Raw genomic sequence first — 18272 nt, 5'->3', positions numbered from 1 at the left:
CATCAGGAAGGCGTTTGGGAAACGCTGGATGGGACATGCGAATATGAAGACTAAATTGGCAAAAATCTGTGCACAGACCAAAATGACTTGGGTGAATGCGGGCCACGGACTGACCCGTACGAACTACAGACTGGACGATTTTTTCTAGGGCCGCAGAATGCGCCCTACTTGAAGGAGACTGACGAATAACAATTTGGTCAGAAAGCTCACTTCTCCGAACTGCAAAGTTTGGTCTCTGCTTACTCCAAACAGGTCGGAGACGGACGGACAGACACGGACCTCACAGACAGAATGGGTTCCCCTGTGAGTCATCAAGAGACAGTGGTCGGAGCCAAGGTGGACAGGACCCAGAACGGACCTCCCACGTCATCCGACTCCACAGGAAAGGTGACACGTGGTGTCAACGATCGCAGTGGGCAACACCGGACCCCCCCATGAAGATTAGGACCCCAGATCCGGCTGGATCATCAGCGTTTATAAAAGACCTGAGCTTTCAAGAAATGGGGCAGAATAATCCCCTGAGCCGGTCCACCGGGTGTTCAGAATAGTCTACCTCTGACCCTGAAGAGGAACAATAAAGAAGAAAGAAGATACATAGGGTGATCTCTGATTAGAGATCAAAAGGGGGAATATTATAATTATAAAGAATAATTTAAAATCAAACTGAATATGTAAACTGCATGTGCTCACTAATCGAATCTGTGTATGTGTTGAAACTAAGGTGCATTCTTCTGTCTTTTCACTGAAAGTACCATGCTGTACCAGGCACGAGATAAGAGAGGCCCCCAGCAATAAACTAAGGGGGGCCCCAAGCCACCCCTACTTTCTCAAGTGTAATAAAACATTTTCTCAAGACAGAGACCGGCAGATCTGGCGGGACGATTGACCAAGCAGGCTGCAGGAGCGCTGCTCTGCCGATCTCCCTCATGAGGCCTACTTTAATTCTATCCCAGTCTTGTGTCTTTTTATTTACCTTTTCCAGCTCAATTAAAGAACCCGGGGTGATTGAATTCGATCACAACAGTATATATGTGGCCCTGGTAATTAATCATTCGGGATATCCCGATCAAACCAGCGACGCGCGGAGAACGTGATGACGCAATTAGCGTTATTTCCGCTTCTTCTTCCTGAATCCAAATTCAAAACAAATGCTGCTTCGCACAACTTTTCGCTCACCTTCTTGTAAATCTCGCTATCCCCGTACTTTCTACCGTCTAGAAATGCCAAAATGTTCATATCCTTCATTACATTTATGAAGTGATTAGTCTCCTCCTGACTCCAAAAGTGTGGCGTGGTCTTGCGTTTCTCCATGTTTAGAAGTACTTCCTGGAATCAAAAGACCAAGATTCCTTGCGAACAGAGCATGCGCAGAAAACAAATTCATGTTCCGTTTGATCAGGATATTCCGTTTGGTGTTTACATGACCAAATATTCGGGGTTTAAAAAGAGTAACCCAGGGGTCATATTCGGGTTTTTAAAAACAAGAATATGAGCAAATTCGGGTTATTCAAAGGGGTTATTGTGTTTACATGGCCGTGCAAATTCGGGTTATTGCCAATATTCGGGTTTTAAAAGGGTTATTGACTGCATGTAAACGCAGTCATTCAACCATTTTAATTGGATTATGATATAGATTTTGAAAATTGGCTTTGCACTAAAAACCTAAAGTTGGTTTGATGTCTAATTATACTAAGTAACATGGACTACATGTTGGATGATGGTTGCTTCCTGATCAATATTTACCCCATACTTTCATCATGAACACATTAGCTTGCTCAGCAACTAGACTTTAGTTTTCTTTACAATAATGTCTCTTGATAGTAAAGCTGACCCTCTGCAATGCTCAAGAATTTTAACCACCATTTTGAGCCCATAATATTCATCATTATTCACATTTAAACAAATTTCGAGATTCACAACGCTGGACTGCATAGAAATGTAACACAAACTGAAAACCTTTACAATAATTAGCATGAAACTGGCACATGTGACATTTTAAGAAGTGACTTTAATGTTTCATGAAATACAATAAGATACAATTAGATGGATTTCATTCCTCCAGCTCATCTTCATAATCAGAGCGTAATTGTCGGAACTGCAGAGGATCAAAGATGGCAGCAAAATAATCCATGTTGCTGAGTCCATACACCGTGCAGCAGCTCAGTGAACTGCGGGACATTTTCATGTCACAGGCTATGGACCAGACGCCAGTTTCATCATTGTAGAACTCCACGTCATCCACGGTGCCAATGCCGTTGTAACCTCCCACAACAAAAAGGCGGTCATCGATCACGGAGATGCCGAAGTTGCTGCGGGGCATCAGCATGGAGGGCACGCTCTCCCAGGTGTTGGTGAGGGGATCATAGGCCTCAGCGGTTTGGAGACGCTGAACTCCATTGAAACCACCAACCTACATGAGAAAATATGATGAAAAATCACTATATTAGAAATAAATTATGAATAAAGTATTAGAAATAAACTATATTTATAATACAGAGGACATTTTATAATACAGTCCTTGTGTTTCATAACATAGGTTTCTGTTTTAACTGCTTTTTTTCTTTTTTTTTTTTTTACTAAACTAGTGTTGAGTCTAATGCAAGTGTCGTTATTCACATTAAGATAAAATTGTTATTGTACAAAAGGTGAGATTTTCGTTTTGTTCTTTGTGAATATCAGCAACACTAATGATACGTACTGCAAATATTTTGTTTTCATAGACGATGACCCCGATTCCACTGCGCCTGCTGTTCATGGAGGCGATCAGGGTCCATTGGTCGGTGACTGGGTCGTAAAACTCAGCAGTTGACAGACAAGCCCTCCCATTGAAGCCGCCGCAAATGTACACCTACAGGAAATTAAAGTGAAGACAAATGTTCAATGTCATCTTACTGCGAAAAATTATAAATCTAATCAGCTACAGTTGGCAAAAAATAGGGAAATAATGTGCATGTGTATGATGCTGCATTGAGGTGGGGTCAATGTTTAAATACTTAAAAAGTGAAATCCCTGCCACCCACCCTTCCAAGGAAGGTCGCGCAACTGGCCTCACTCCTCTGGTCATTCATGGATGCAATTGCAGTCCACTGGTTTGTTGAAGGCTCATAGCACTCAGCAGTATCCAGTCGTATGTCTCCATTGAACCCGCCCAAGGCATATATCTGCCCATCCAAAACAGTTACACTGACAAAGCAGCGGCTGGAGTGCATTGGGGACATCTCCTGCCACGTCTGTGTGCCCAAATCAAACCTATGAACAGAGCTGAAGTGCATGACACTGTCAAAGCCTCCAACACAATAAACTGATCCATCAAGGAAGACAGCGCCGTGGTAGGCCCGGGGAGTTCTCTGTGTACAGGCTACATTGGCCCAGCGGTCGGTGCGGGCATCGTATGCCTCGATGATGTTGGTGGGGTTCCCGCTGGTCCAGCCTCCTATGCACAACAGCATGGAAGGGGGGACGCGAGGATGGGCCAAGCTCTTGAAAATAATTGATTTGTTGGAAATGTGTTTCACGTGGTCAAGGATGAGTTCCTGGGTCTGGAGGGCAATATCTTGATACTCCAGATTGGACATCACAACTTTGTTTTCAGTAATGTTGGTTAAGGACTCGCGTCTCATCAAAGCCAGTCTAACCTGCAGACAGACATAAAAAAGAATTAAGCTCTTGAAGCAGCTCATAAATCTCCCTCAGTGTGATAAAACAGAAAACATACATGCACAGCCATTACACCTTTAAAAAAAAAGAGGCCATGACAATAAAATCTTACCTCAGCTGGGATTATTATTAAACTGTAATATCTTAAGTAGCAAAACAGTAGACAAAAATGTTAAGCCACAATGAAGTACACCTCTAGTGGTATAAAGTGGTATTACAGGACGTGCTGGACTGCCTCCACTCAGTACTTAAACTTAAACTTAAACTTAAACTTTATTTATTTGTATAGCACCAACTCATGCAGTGTAAGTGCAACTCATGGTGCTTTACATACAAAAATAAAATAACAATCAAAAGTACAATTTAAAACTACCCATACGACCCCACCCCCCACCCCCCACACATACACACACCCTCACTCACACTCATACACATGTGCATACACTCGCACGCCCACACACACACACACACAGTAAGTGGACTGGTGACATGGCTTAGCACTAACGATCCAGGTGAGGAAAACACTACCTATGGGTGGCCGTCCACACCGATAGGCTCCACCGGCCATGACCACAAGGAGCATCGCCACAGAGACCCCCCCAACCCGGACAGACCAGGACAGACCCCACACAGAAGGTGGAGTCCCACCCCCAGCTACCCAGGCCTGAGGGACCCCCATGACGACACCCCCATGGGCGGAGCAGACACACCTCTCAGTGTGGACGACCCCCCTGAGGAAACACTGGAGCTAAAAACTAAAGGATTAAAAGAAAGTAAAAAAATGCCTAAAAAGTGTAAAATTTTAGAACAATCTATACAAAACTTAAGATGAATAATAAATAACATAAAATACAAAGTCACTAAAATGGATTAAAGGTTTAAAGATAATAAAAAAGATTTAAAAAAAAACACAATATACAATACAATAAATAGCTGAAAAGACTAGATAAATGAGATCAGATAAAAGCCAAGCTAAAAAAAAAAAGTAGTGGCTTTTAGTGTCTTTGTGCCTCCATGTGGTCAGATGTGGTATTGCTACTTACTTTGTAACAATACCACATCTGGTATTACAAAATTTAAGGTTTTTAAAACAAAAAAAAAGTTTCCCGTCAATAAGTTGTGGCATTCATGTCAATACTGTCATAAAGGTCTTCAGTGAGAAAGTTGTCTCTAGACGCTTTCCAGAGACCCATACCCAGAACATGACCCCCGAGCAGTTATTACATAAACAATGGCAGGTAAAAACTCCCCTAGTGGGAGAAAAACCTTAAGCCAAACAGTGACAAGGAAAAACTCCCCTTTAGGAGGAAGAAACCTTGAGCAGGACCAGGCTCATAAGGGGGGACCCTCCTGCCGAGGGCCAGACTGGGGGTCAGGGACGGCAACAGCACAGCAGGCAGGTGGAAGCAGCAACGGGATGACCTGGGGTGGGGACCGCAGGCCAGCATGCAGCTCCCGAAGCTCCGGCCCAATCATCAAGTCCCAGGTTAGGTGCAGGGGCGGGAAAAGGTGAAAAGGGGCAGGGCCAGGGAGAGGAGTCTTGAGGGACGAACCTTCTCCCCCGCCCAAAAAGGGGCCATTACCCTGCCCCCCTCACTCCCACACTGCAGGATCCGGTGTTTTGCATTCAGAGATGCTCTTCGCCACCGGCAGAGGATGCTGCAACATGGACAAAAGAGAAAAAAGAGAAGAGAAGGGGGGGCCAGCACAAGAAACTACAGGAGCAACTCTAACACACTAGAGTTTACACTACCTAGAGATTTACCAACACCAGCTAGAGGTTTACTAAACACTAACTATAGGCTTTACTAAACAGAAATGTTTTAAGTTTAGTTTTAAAGGTGGAGGTGGTGTCAGCCTCCTTAACCCAGATTGGAAGTTGGTTCCATAGTAGTGGTGCCTGATAGCAGAACGCCCGCCCTACAAATCTACATTTTGATACTCTAGGAACTACGAGTAAACCTGCACTCTGAGAACGGAGAGCTCTGACAGGAACATAAGGCACTATCTGGTCCTGCAAATAAAGCGGAGCGAAGCCGTTTTGGGCTTTATATGCAAGTAATACAATTTTTAATTGGATTCTGAATTTTACGGGTAACCAATGGAGCGACGCCAACACTGGAGAGACGTGGTCTCTCCTGCTAATTCCTGTCAGTACTCGTGCTGCTGCATTTTGGATCATGATAAACATCATCTTTTCAGAATGTAATCTCATCAGAGGATTATGAAACGTTATCATTTGTTTATAAATTCTGAACTTAAGGATTATTAAGCCATGGTTCAATCATGTGATATTTTTCATCTGATCACCTTTACTTTTAAATCAATGCAATTATCTATCACAAATTTTAGGAAATTTAGTCCAGGTGTTCCAGAGATATGGCATTAACAAGAACGTGATGAACGGACTCAATTACACAACACCTCCTGCACCAGCTGTCGCCAGCACGCTTTGCATAAGGACATGTGACTTCGGCCAAGAATAACCTTGTGAAAACAATCTCATCAAAATGTGAAAAGTAAATGCATTCCAGTTACTTACCTTGGACAAAAGCTGTGGGGCATATTCTCTGCGCTCCTCAGGTGCAAAGCCAATCCAGACAAGGATGGCCATGTACACACTCTCCTCCTGCTTCACAATGAGCTGATCACTCTCAATAAGTTTGACAAGCTGTTCCACAGAAAGGAAGAGAAACTCATCGGAGGTGGCGAACACCTCCTCAAAATGACTCAGCATGAAATGGAAGGATTTGTTTCTCAGTTCAGGGTAGTAGTAGATGTCTAAGAACAACCAGATCCCGATGCAGTTCTGTGGGGTTAGTTTCTTCTCCAAGAACTCGCTGCAGGCTTGTAAAATACCTGTTACATTGAAGCGATCGGCTGCTATAAAAATAACTTGCACATTGTCAATTGTCACGGGAACAACGCCAGTGTAGGCGAATTCAATAAAGAGCTCCATCATTTCAGGTGACACATCAGGAATGTCAAAGATCTGACAGTCTGGGGATGACCAGTGGGTAAAGAGAGTCCTGTGAAGCAAGAATAAAGCAAAGGATTCATCTATACATACCTTGTCAAGGCAAAGTGTAATAAAATGTAGAATGGAAATAATTTTAAACAACTGCAAAACTGCAATAAATCTGCATCCTTGTTCATATTGCTGGTCCATATTTTCAATCTACATTGTTTCTTCAGCATTAATTAACATTAATTCCTCAGTATTAGTTAACTTGTTTCCTTTATTCTAGTATGGTATAGTATAGTATAATACTAGTCAATATTAATGAAAACCACCAGCTCTATCTCATTTTAATGTATAAATTGACTAGGATCCTACAACTGACCTGAAGTACGAGCTGCAGCTGCACAGGAAGACCTTGTGCACCAGGAATTCAACGTTGTCCACTCTGATCACGGCGTCACAGAGCTGCTGCTCCAGACGGAGCTTATTAAACACCGAAAAGTTTTCACTCATCTTTCGTCTTCGAGTTGTTAAAAGGTTTTGCTTATCCCTCTCCTGATTCTCGACCAGTTTCAGAATGCTGCCGATGTGAAGTTGTACGAAACAATGAACGATTCTAGAATGAATCCCTGTGACATCACAGTGACTTGTTCTAAACAAACAACACTACTGTGACACGTATTGTACATGGAGTGCAACATTTATCCAACAGTTTAACTCTCCTGGTTTGTGTTGACAGGAGTCCAAAGATGATTTTTCAAATCCACAGTGGAAGAATTAACACCTGAACAATGTTGGTCATAATCACAGATGTATGAAAACACTCAAGCGTGTTCTTGAAGATACTGCACAGTAAAACATGGGCTCTCTGTGGGATTTATTTCTCTTTGTTTTATACACAAACAGCTCAGAAAGTGAACTATCCTTATAGATTTTAGTCGCTGGAAAATAAGTAAAAAGGGAATACAGTATGTAGACAAAAGTGTATAAAGTAACGTCGCAACTTAGCTTAACTTAGCTTTAATGAAGTTTAAGGGCCCTTTACTGTTCAAGGGCTTTGTTTAATGAAATACTATTAACCATCAATCACCAGGATTGTTTTCACACAGCGGTGCGCAAACCCAACTCTAAATAAGCATTGACATAAGTAAATGCTTTTTTAGAGTTGGATTGTAATCATATTTCTCGTTTTCAACAGCCTCAGTTCTGCAATTTTTGCCTTTTTAAATGAACACCAGTAGTTAGGAACTGGTTGCTAAAAGTAAATATAGGAAGCAAAATTGTAGAAAGTGTGATATATTACATGATCAAACAGGAAATAATAAGCCAAGAACCCTAAATAAATTGAGCTTTTTGTTTGTGAGTTCACAATGTTAAAGGGACAGTCCAGATTTAAAACAACCATTGTCTATTGTTAGCTGGCAAGGACATTAATGTTTTTTTATGTGCTATTTGTACAGGCATCGCCGTCCTTTTTATGGCATCTCATCATAAGTGTGTGCAAACAGAAAATACACGTCATGGGGTCCTTGATAGCTCAGTGGGTTGAGCGGGAGCCATTTACAGAGGCTACTGCCCTTTAGGAAGAAGCGCAGGTTTGAGTCCCGGCCTATCACTCTTTCCTGCATGTCTTCTCATCTCTCTATATACCCATTTCCTGTCAAATAAAGGCCACTAGTGACACAAAAAACCAATCATACAAAGTGCTGACACATATTCCAGTTGAACTCAAAGCAGCTTTGATTCTTATTATTTTAGTCAAGAAACATTTAGTTCAATTCCAATTCTATTTAAATATTATTTATTTATATCCAAAGAGAAATTAACTGTTGCAGTAATCCTTTAAGTCTCTACAGTGGCTCTTTGAAGAGACTTCTCTCCTTTTTAGGGATACTCATTTGGTAGCAAAAGTTGACTTGAAGGTAAACTTTGTGTATGTAGGCATTATGGAAATACTTGTTAAAAACTTTATTTTGTTTTCTAAGGTTCCCAAGTTTAATTCAGTTTCTTTACAGTCCAACCTCATTGAATAAAATATTTCCTTTTTTATAATTAATAACTTCAGGTGTTGCTAGTTCAGATCTGACGGCCTCATCAGAGTTATGTTCTCAAACTTGAGAAAGCTGCGCTCCTTGTTAACAACACCATTAACGGACCTTTATTAATGTGGGAGCTATTCAGTATTTTGTGTTTTTTGCTGTTCAGTATTTTGCTATGTTGTATGTTCAACATCTATTTAATGTATGTTTATTGTGTTTTTGTTTTGCATAATTAGTCCAGTCAGTCTGATTGTTTCAGTCTATTCCAGTTGCAGCTATATGCTTTTATTTGAAAGGTCGTGTGCAACTTGAGCACAGCTGATTTTACTTAATTTGATTAGAGCAGAGTCAGAAGTTAGTGGGCACCGGGGAAGATGTGTGGTTTTTACCAGCTTCAGTGTCCCCTTCAGGACAGAATCAGAGGAAGCATTTTGACATCATGCTGTATTGTTCTGGACGAGGTTTAATAAATGCCACAGAACGTTGCTGCCTGTCTAGAATTATCACCTCATTCCATCCTGTGGTTTCTGTCTGATCTGCACAAGAAACGTTTACCTGATGCCTCACAGTGCCACACTTGAATTGGTGGTTGCTGACAAAATAGCCAGTGCAATTACTAAACACAAAGGGCCAAATCCACAAAAGGATTGCGCGGCTTTTGCGTCCGCTAAACCGGTGCAAATGAGACAAAAAGAGAGCGTCTAATTCACAAAGCACCCGCAAAGGTCGAATTGCACCACAAACTGCGCTGCCAAGCAAATAGTGTCATGGTGCGCCTGTGCCATTTGCATGCATGTAAATTAGGTAATATTCATACATTCGGCGCAGAATTGCCACGTTTCTATGCAAATAAGCCTCATTGCAAAAACCGTCTTATTCACAAAGGCCAGCGCTATTTGCCACACGCAAAAATAGTGGAGCAAATACCGTCTTTCAGAAGCGTGTATTAACTGCGCGCAAACTCACTCCTCACTCCCCCTCTGTCTCTGTTTCTCTCTCTCTTCAATATCATTCAAGCCTGTGTGTTACTGAATGATATTAAGAAATCTACAGTCAGACATGACTGTAGACAGTCAGATCAAGTGGGGTTGTGGACTTATCTCGGATTTAAAAATAAAAATAACAGGACAGGACTGCAGGATTCATCCATGCAGTAAGGGGCTGCTTTATTACAAACAATTCCACCATATAAACATATAAATATAGAATGTGTGTGTTTAACAGCTGACCTGTAGGTGTGTGTAGCAAAACACAGAACATGAATTACCGTCAGATCCTGATCTGATCCCGATCCGGTGTTAATGAAGTTACCGGTGCTGTGCCTTGTGCGTAAATGCTTACAGCCTCTTAACAGTTGACAATTCATTAGCTTATGTCATACATGCAAAATACTAGAGAAGTACAAATACGTGAAAGTTGAGGCTGTTGTGCTCTCTGCAGTTTTCATTATAGACCAATCTGTGTGCTGAAACATGGAGAACACTGGAAACAGCTCCGCTCACTTACTCAGACAAGGGAAAATTGCACTCAGCTGCAAAACTTTATGGGTGTGTTTGCGCCAGCATATCATTAGAGCAAAATCTTTTGTGAATAGGACCTTAAAGGGGACATATTATGGCATTTAATGTATATTTTAAACAGGCCTTGAATGTCTTAAAAACAATCTAAAGCTTGTTTTTTCTACATAAATCAGAAATTCAGTCTCTGGGCCATGTTTTTATTTTTACCGCTTCTAAAGCCTTTTTCTGTCCTTCATTTTCAAGGCGGGGGGGGGGGCTATGATAATGAGGCTCTGCGCTGATTGGCTGCTTGAATGACGTGTAGCAGTGGAGGAGACAAAGCATCGCTCCGGGCAGAAGAGCAGCGGCTGCGTAGCAAAGCGTGTCCACGGTTCTGCGTTAAATCGACACGTACCCTACGCTGTAGGCTCTGCGTTGGTGTAACGCGGAACCATAAATCAGCCTTTAGTCACCTCGTCTTCAAACAGGAAGATTGAATTTAATTCTAAACAGGTACACCACGGTTATTTACTCCAATTCCTCATCATTTCACTTCTTATGTTACAAGACAAATGAATCATGTTAACTGTAAAGAAATCACAACACTGAATTTTCACAAATGGCAACTTTATTGTTAAAAAAATAAAATATGAGTTGTATATAAATAACATTTATGCACTATTGCTGGCTCAAGGAAGGACTGTGCGTTTTCTGAAGGTGTCGAACAGCTTCAGGTGCTTGGAAGATCTGAAACCAGACAGAAAAAATGTATTACTAATTTACCTAACGAGTGAATGGCTCCGTTAGGGAACACTGGAGCCGGGCCAGTCCGTGAGCAGCCCCCGCAGCTCCGTATGCGGCGCCGGGGCTCCGGAACTAAGCTAAATACTTAGCCCTGGCAAAGATCATACAAATATAAATAACATTAAAAAAAAGGAACTTACCACTGACTCGTGTGCAGTTGCCGGGTCCGTGCTGTGGGAACTGATCCTTTTATGAGGGTAAATGTCAATGCAAAATCTCATTTCTACTCTCCCTCGCTGTTCAAACAGCCACCGCTTCTAAACAATGGAGGAGCTCGAGCCGGCGGAGAGAGCTGGTTGTGGCCGTGGTTTCAGCAGCGGAGGCCGAACCTCTGTGCCTCGGGTCACGTCACCCTAGGCGCAGATTCTAACCGGCTCAAAAAAAATCATGTGACACTGGGGGATTCTGTAAGGCGGGGGTCAAAGACCTTGCAGAAATTCATGGGATTGTGTCTCCCCTCTGCTGGCAAGGTGAGGGGAGACCACTTTGTATATGTTAAAACAAGAAAAAAAACGTGTTTTTCATAATATGTCCCCTTTAAAGCGGGGCAAATTGCGGGCGCAAATTGCGGGCGCAAATTGCGTGCGCAAATTGCGGGCGCAAATTGCGGCCGCAAATGCAGCGCAATTCACAGCGCTATTTGCGTTTGCAATATATTCTTTGTGGATTTGGCCCAAAGAATCTTAATTGTGATCACAGATAAACACAATATTGGTATTATCACTGTGAAATTGCGTGTTTACACATTATGTACTTATGCAAAGTTGACACAGTGAGTGTTAGAATTATTTTGTCTCTTTTTTTTATATAAGTCATAAGGCGCAATATCACCGAATGGGTCTGTTTTCATACATAAGATGCACCGGGTTATAAGGCGCACGATAAAACATACAAAATATAAAACAAATAAATATAAAACAAACAAAAGTCAACTGAGTTTAACTTTATTCAACTCCTTCACAATAACTCAGAATATCGGTCAGTTGTAACAAATACATAAAAAATACACTCACATTTTAAATCATTCCTCCTCCACAAATCCACAAATAAAAAGTGATGGAGGTAAGCATACTACGTCCTGTTCTCTGATTGGTTCATCGTTGCCAGCGATAGCAACACCTGAAGTTAGTGTAAGGTTGGAACAACATTGTATTCAACCATTTTAATTGGATTATGATATAGATTTGAAAATTGGCTTTGCACTAAAAACCTAAAGTTGATTTGATGTCTAATTATTGTTACGACCCCCAGCCGTTACTGCTTTTGATTTAGTGTGTAACTGTAGTTATGTTTTGTTTCTGTATTTTTTGGGCGAGTGAGCACTCCTGTTTTGATCCATCTTGTTCTTCCCACTGACAGTTCAGATTGACAGGTCCCGCCTCCTGCCGCAGCCATTGGTCCTCCGCAGATGTGGCAGATGAGACTGACGAGCTACAAGCTGCTGGTCCAGCTCAAAAGCAGCACACCTCAGTCAGCATGTTGAGGGCTACTACTGTTCAGTGTGGCAATCCTCCTCGCTGTGTTCTGTGCTTGATTTGTGATCTGTGTTTGTCTGCTGTCTGTTGTCTGCTTGTGAGCAGTTCTCGCTTGTGTTAGCTGTGTGTTTAGAAGCTGTGTTAGCTGTGTGCTCGATATTCTGTGTTAGTCTGCTGTCTGCTTGTGAGCAGTTCTTGTTTGAGTTAGCTGTATTAGCTGTGTGGTTTTGTAACTGGCTGTAGCCTGTATTTTATTTTATACCGACGCAGTAAGGGTAAACCGCCATTTAATTTGATCCCCTTTTTCTCCTGTTTTTGTTAAGTTAGGAAGTTAGGCTCAGATATTGTAATTTTGTTTGATCTTTTGTTTCCTCCTAGGGCTTAGGTAGTCTGGTTGAGACGATAGTTTCTTTTGTTTGTTGTTTTGGCCTAGGTTTACCCCGAAGAGAAGCTTCATTTTCATTTTTGTCATTTTGTTTCTTTTGTGCTAACCCGGTTAGCACTGATTTGAATTTTGGATGTTGAACCTTGAGCTGTGCAACAATAAATACAGCCTTTTTGTTGTGAACCATCTCTCGCTGCCTCATTCTTATGTTGCGCCTCTGTTCCCCTAGCCTGGGACGTAACATAAAGTGGGGGCTCGTCCTCGTCCGTCTGTCGCTTCTTCTACATTCGCCCGCGTTGTGGGGTTTGGTCCATGTTACTAAGGTAACATGGACTACATGTTGGATGATGGTTGCTTGCTGACCAATATTTACCCCATAGTTTCATCATGAACACATTATTTCCCAGTAACCTAACCCTTCTGTGTTCTCTCAATTAAAGCGAAGTTTGCTCAGCAACTAGACTTTAGTTTTCTTTACAATAATGTCTCTTGATAGTAAAGCTGACCCTCTGCAATGCTCGAGAATTTTAACCACCATTTTGAGCCCATATATTCATCATTATTCACATTTAAACAAATTTCGAGATTCACAACGCTGGATTGCATAGAAATGTAACACAAACTGAAAACTTTTACAATAATTAGCATGAAACTGGCACATGTGACATTTTAAGACGTGACTTTATTGTTTCATGAAATACAATAAGATACAATTAGATGGATTTCATTCCTCCAGCTCATCTTCATCATCAGAGCTTAATTGTCGGAACTGCAGAGGGTCAAAGATGGCAGCAAAATAATCCATGTTGCTGAGTCCATACACCGTGCAGCAGCTCAGTGCACTGCGGGACATTTTCATGTCACAGGCTATGGACCAGACGCCAGTTTCAACATTGTAGAACTCCACGTCATCCACGGTGCCAATGCCGCAGTAACCTCCCACAACAAAAAGGCAGTCATCGATCACGGAGATGCCGAAGTTGCTGCGGGGCATCAGCATGGAGGGCACGCTCTCCCAGGTGTTGGTGAGGGGATCATAGGCCTCAGCGGTTTGGAGACGCTGAACTCCATTGAAACCACCAACCTACATGAGAAAATATGATGAAAAATCACTATATTAGAAATAAATTATGAATAAAGTATTAGAAATAAACTATATTTATAATACAGAGGACATTTTCTAATACAGTCCTTGTGTTTCAAAACATAGTTATCTATTTTTACTGCTTTTTTCTTTTTTTTTTTTACTAAACTAGTGTTGAGTCTTATGCAAGTGTCGTTATTCACATTAAAATTGTCATTGTACAAAAGGTGAGATTTTCGTTTTGTTCTTTGTGAATACCAGCAACACTAATGATACGTACTGCAAATATTTTGTTTTCATAGACGATGACCCCGATTCCACTGCGCCTGCTGTTCATGGAGGCGATCAGGGTCCATTGGTCGGTGACTGGGTCGTAAAACTCAGCAGTTGACAGACAATCCCTCCCATTGAAGCCGCCGCAAATGTACACCTAGAGGAAATTAAAGTGAAGACAAATGTTCAATGTCATCTTACCGCGAAAAATAATCAATCTAATCAACTACAGTTGGCAAAAAATAAGGAAATAATGTGCATGTGTATGATGCTGCATTGACTTTGCCTAAAAATTAAAAGGAAAGCTGTTTATGAAAATATAAACAAGAAACTCAGGTGGGGTCAATGTTTAAAATACTTAAAAAGTCAAATCCCTGCCACCCACCCTTCCAAGGAAGGTCGCGCAACTGGCATCACTCCTCTGGTCATTCATGGATTCAATTGCAGTCCACTGGTTTGTTGAAGGCTCATAGCACTCAGCAGTATCCAGTCGTATGGCTCCATTGTACCCGCCCAAGGCATATATCTGCCCATCCAAAACAGTTACGCTGACAAAGCAGCGGCTGGAGTGCATTGGGGACACCTCCTGCCACGTCTGTGTGCCCAAATCAAACCTATGAACAGAGCTGAATTGCATGACACTGTCAAAGCCTCCAACACAATAAACTGATCCATCAAGGAAGACAGCGCCGTGGTAGGCCCGGGGAGTTCTCTGTGTACAGGCTACATTGGCCCAGCGGTCGGTGCGGGCATCGTATGCCTCGATGATGTTGGTGGGGTTCTCGTTGGTCCAGCCTCCTATGCACAACAGCATGGAAGGGGGGACGCGAGGATGGGCCAAGCTCTTGAAAATAATTGAGTTGTTGGAAATGTGTTTCACGTGGTCAAGGATGAGTTCCCGGGTCTGGAGGGCAATATCTTGATACTCCAGATTCGACATCACAACTTTGTTTTCAGTAATGTTGGTTAAGGACTCGCGTTTCATCAAAGCCAGTCTAACCTGCAGACAGACATAAAAAAGAATTAAGCTCTTGAAGCAGCTCATAAATCTCCCTCAGTGTGATAAAACAGAAAACATACACGCACAGCCATTACACCTTTAAAAAAAAGGAGGCCATGACAATAAAATCTTACCTCAGTTGGGATTATTATTAAACTGTAATATCTCAAGTAGCAAAACAGTAGACAAAAATGTACACCTCTAGTGGTATAAAGTGGTATTACAGGACGTGCTGGACTGCCTCCACTCAGTAGTGGCTTTTAGTGTCTTTGTGCCTCCATTTGGTCAGATGTGGTATTGCTACTTACTTTGTAACAATACCACGTCTGGTATTACAAAATTTGAGGTTTGTAAAACAAAAAAAAAGTTTCCCGTCAATAAGTTTGTGTTTTTCATTCATGTCAATATTGTCATAAAGGTCTTCAGTGCACTCTTTGCTACATTTCACCTTTCATATGATAAAGATCATCTTTTCAGAATGTTATCTCATCAGAGGATTATGAAATGTTATCATTTGTTTATGAATTCCGAATTTAAGGATTATTAAGCCATGGTTCAATCATGTGGTACTTTTCATCTGATCACCTTTACTTTTAAATCAATGCAATTATCTATCACAAATTTTAGGAAATTTAGTCCAGGTGTTCCAGAGATATGGCATTAACAAGAACGTGATGAACAGACTCAATTACACAACACCTCCTGCAGCAGCTGTTGCCAGCACGCTTTGCATAAGGACATGTGACTTCGGCCAAGATTAACCTTGTGAAAACAATCTCATCAAAATGTGAAAAGTGAATACATTCCAGTTACTTACCTTGGACAAAAGCTGTGGGGCATATTCTCTGCGCTCCTCAGGTGCAAAGCCAATCCAGACAAGGATGGCCATGTACACACTCTCCTCCTGCTTCACAATGAGCTGATCACTCTCAATAAGTTTGACAAGCTGTTCCACAGAAAGGAAGAGAAACTCATCGGAGGTGGCGAACACCTCCTCAAAATGACTCAGCATGAAATGGAAGGATTTGTTTCTCAGTTCAGGGTAGTAGTAGATGTCTAAGAACAACCAGATCCCGATGCAGTTCTGTGGGGTTAGTTTCTTCTCCAAGAACTCGCTGCAGGCTTGTAAAATACCTGTTACATTGAAGCGATCGGCTGCTATAAAAATAACTTGCACATTGTCAATTGTCACGGGAACAACGCCAGTGTAGGCGAATTCAATAAAGAGCTCCATCATTTCAGATGACACATCAGGAATGTCAAAGATCTGACAGTCTGGGGATGACCAGTGGGTAAAGAGAGTCCTGTGAAGCAAGAATAAAGCAAAGGATTCATCTATACATACCTTGTCAGGGCAAAGTGTAATAAAATGTAGAACGGAAATAATTTTAAACAACTGCAAAACTGCAATAAATCTGCATCCAATAAATTGAAAGTCTACAAAAACAACTGCCTCAAAAAAAAAACACAACTGTTTTTTTTAACAATTAAGTTACAAAAATAGTGATTTCACATTAGTTTGCACTGATTTCTATTAATTAATCGATTGCTTATAAATGTTAGCTCTCTGTTCATGCTCCTTGTTCATATTGCTGGTCCATATTTTCAATCTACATTGTTTCTTCAGCATTAATTAACATTAATTCCTCAGTATTAGTTAACTTGTTTCCTTTATTCTAGTACAGTATAGTATAGTATAGTATAATACTAGTCAATATTAATGGAAACCACCAGCTGTATCTTATTTTAAAGTATAAATTGACTAGGATCCTACAACTGACCTGAAGTACGAGCTGCAGCTGCACAGGAAGACCTTGTGCACCAGGAATTTAACGCCGTCCACTCTGATCGTGGCGTCACAGAGCTGCTGCTCCAGACGGAGCTTATTAAACACCGAAAAGTTTTCACTCATCTTTCGTCTTCGAGTTGTTAAAAGGTTTTGCTTATTCTTATTCTATTCTTGCCTGATTCTCGACCAGTTTCAGAATGCTGCCAATGTGAAGTTGTATGAAACAAAGAAAGATTCTAGAATGAATCCCTGTGACATCACAGAGACTTGTTCTGAACAAACAGCACTTCTGTGACACGTATTGTACATGGAGTGCAACATTTATCCAACAGTTTAACTATCCTGGTTTGTGTTGACAGGAGTCCAAAGATGATTTTTCAAATCCACAGTGGAAGAATTAACACCTGAACAATTTTGGTCATAATAACAGATGTATGAAAACACTCAAGCGTGTTCTTGAAGATACTGCACAGTAAAACATGAGCTCTCTGTGGGATTTATTTCTCTTTGTTTTATACACAAACAGCTCAGAAAGTGAACTATCCTTATAGATTTTAGTCGCTGGAAAATAAATAAAAAGGGAATATGTAGACAAAAAGTGTATAAAGTCACTTTGCAGCTTAGCTGTGTAAATGTATTGGAAACATTTGCTTTAATGAAGTTTAAGGACCCTTTACTGTTCAAGGGCTTTGTTTAATGAAATACTATTAACCATCAATCACCAGGATTGTTTTCACACAGCGGTGCGCAAACCAAACTGTAAATAAGCATTGACATAAGTAAATGCTTTTTTAGAGTTGGATTGTAATCATATTTCTCGTTTTCAACAGCCTCAGTTCTGCAATTTTTGCCTTTTAAATGAACAGCAGTAGTTAGGAACTGGTTGCTAAAAGTAAATATAGGAAGCAAAATTGTAGAAAGTGTGATATATTACATGATCAAACAGGAAATAGTAAGCCAAGAACCCTAAATAAATTGAGCTTTTTGTTTGTGAGTTCACAATGTTAAAGGGACACTCCAGATTTAAAACAACCATTGTCTTTTGTTAGCTGGCAAGGACATTAATGTTTTTTTTATGTGCTATTCGTACAGGCATCGCCGTCCTTTTTATGGCATCTCATCATAAGTGTGTGCAAACAGAAAATACACGTCATGGGGTCCTTGATAGCTCAGTGGGTTGAGCGGGAGCCATTTACAGAGGCTACTGCCCTTTAGGAAGAAGCGCAGGTTTGAGTCCCGGCCTATCACTCTTTCCTGCATGTCTTCTCATCTCTCTATATACCCATTTCCTGTCAAATAAAGGCC

General features: G+C 41.2%; 2 protein-coding genes across 2 annotated transcripts; both read right to left on the bottom strand.

Annotated features, from left to right (window-relative positions):
- Positions 1 to 2050: 2050 nt before the first annotated feature.
- Positions 2051 to 7132, bottom strand: LOC133456398 (kelch-like protein 10). The gene is made up of 5 exons (XM_061734873.1): positions 7002 to 7132; positions 6200 to 6686; positions 3021 to 3635; positions 2699 to 2848; positions 2051 to 2410 (listed from the first exon to the last, which is right to left on the bottom strand). The coding sequence occupies exons 1-5, from the start codon at positions 7130 to 7132 to the stop codon at positions 2051 to 2053; spliced, it is 1743 nt and encodes a 580-aa protein (XP_061590857.1).
- Positions 7133 to 13545: 6413 nt separating this feature from the next.
- On the bottom strand, positions 13546 to 17090 carry LOC133456396 (kelch-like protein 10). Its single transcript, XM_061734872.1, has 5 exons — positions 16960 to 17090; positions 15996 to 16482; positions 14564 to 15178; positions 14186 to 14335; positions 13546 to 13905 (listed from the first exon to the last, which is right to left on the bottom strand). The coding sequence occupies exons 1-5, from the start codon at positions 17088 to 17090 to the stop codon at positions 13546 to 13548; spliced, it is 1743 nt and encodes a 580-aa protein (XP_061590856.1).
- Positions 17091 to 18272: the final 1182 nt, after the last annotated feature.

The sequence above is a fragment of the Cololabis saira genome, chromosome 12 (genome assembly GCF_033807715.1).
Source record: "Cololabis saira isolate AMF1-May2022 chromosome 12, fColSai1.1, whole genome shotgun sequence".
NCBI lineage: Eukaryota > Metazoa > Chordata > Actinopteri > Beloniformes > Belonidae > Cololabis > Cololabis saira.
This window is presented reverse-complemented; position numbering and strand designations above follow the sequence as displayed.